Source organism: Apodemus sylvaticus, chromosome 4, assembly GCF_947179515.1.
Source record: "Apodemus sylvaticus chromosome 4, mApoSyl1.1, whole genome shotgun sequence".
In the NCBI taxonomy this organism is placed as follows: Eukaryota; Metazoa; Chordata; class Mammalia; order Rodentia; family Muridae; genus Apodemus; species Apodemus sylvaticus.
Window position 1 is genome coordinate 66,605,472 of NC_067475.1, and position 1,446 is coordinate 66,606,917.

At 47.0% G+C, this 1,446-nt stretch overlaps 1 protein-coding gene across 1 annotated transcript; it reads left to right on the forward strand.

Moving 5' to 3' along the window:
* The first annotated feature begins 239 nt into the window (after positions 1-239).
* Positions 240-904, forward strand: LOC127682185 (60S ribosomal protein L9-like). The gene has a single exon (XM_052178577.1). The coding sequence runs from the start codon at positions 252-254 to the stop codon at positions 828-830; it is 579 nt and encodes a 192-aa protein (XP_052034537.1). The 5' UTR covers positions 240-251; the 3' UTR covers positions 831-904.
* Positions 905-1,446: the final 542 nt, after the last annotated feature.

Genomic DNA, 1,446 nt, shown 5'->3' on the forward strand with positions numbered 1-1,446 from the left:
CAGAATTTTCAAAAGAGGAAACTCAATTGGCTGAAAAACAATAAATGTTCAACATCCTAAGTCATCAGAGTAGTGAGAATCAAAACTACTTTGAGATTTCATCTTACTGGAAGGTACTCTGCACACTACCAGAGAAGGGTGCACACCAACCCTGCTATGAACACCCCAATCTATAATAGTGACCAGGTTTCCTGGTGTGCTTGTGATATAGAGGCACAAGAGTCCTGGGAGTGGCCCCATCTACTGCAAGAATGAAGACCATTCTCAGCAATCAGACTGTCGACATTCCAGAAAATGTCGACATCACTCTGAAGGGGCGCACAGTCATTGTGAAGGGCCCCAGGGGAAACCTGTGGAGGGACTTCAATCACATCACTGTAGAGCTGAGTCTTCTTGGAAAGAAGAAGAAAAGGCTCCGGGTTGACAAATGGTGGGGTAACAGAAAGGAGCTGGCCACTGTCAGAACCATCTACAGTCATGTTCAGAACATGATCAAGGGTGTTACACTGGGCTTCCGTTACAAGACGAGGTCCATGTATGCTCACTTCCCCATCAACGTCATCATTCAGGAGAATGGGTCTTTAGTTGAAATCCAAAATTTCTTGGGTGAGAAATACATCCGCAGGGTTCGGATGAGGACAAGTGTTGCTTGTTCTGTCTCTCAAGCCCAGAAGGATGAGTTAATCCTTGAAGGAAATGATACTGAACTTGTTTCAAATTCAGCCGCTCTTATTCAGCAAGCCACAACAGTTAAAAACAAGGATATCAGGAAGTTTTTGGATGGCATCTATGTGTCTGAGAAGGGAACCGTGCAGCAGGCTGACGAGTGAGGCCTCAGTTTCCAGCTCCAGAAACAAGATCCCGATCATGAATGCAATGTGGGCTCTTTGAGGACAATAAAGGACTTATATATTGGGAAAAAAAGAGTCCTGGGAGGAACCAATCACTATCTGATCAGATTTAAGGCCCATGAGGTGAATCCCATGCCCAATACTGTTCAAGTGACCAGGAACCTGAAACTAAACAGGCCGTGAGCCTAGGGTCAAGCCAAACACACCTAGTCTGCTACAGGAGCATAGCAGTAAAATGACTCCTAGTAGCATGGTCTCTCTCTCAGCCAGCATCAGAGAAGCTTTCTTCTGCAGCAGATGGGAACAAATACAGAGACCATGACTGGACAATAGGCAGAGAGTAAGAGACCCTGGAACACTCATTCCCAAATGGGGTGTCTCCATCAAACCCTTCCCCTCAAGGCTCAGGGACCTCTGAAAAAGGAGACGTGGAAAGATTGTAGGAGCCAGAGGATCCAGGAGAAACTAAGGGAACAAGGTCTTCTAGACACAGCAGGGCCAAAGCACACATGAACTCACAGAGCTTGTGACAACACGCACAGGGCCTGCACAGAGGTGAGTCAGGTGTGAGCCAGGGGAGGTCCCAGTGCTGAGA

Coding starts and splice junctions, on each gene's coding strand:
- LOC127682185 (XM_052178577.1), top strand. CDS start 252: ATGAAGACCATTCTCAGCAATCAGACTGTCGACATTCCAGAAAATGTC.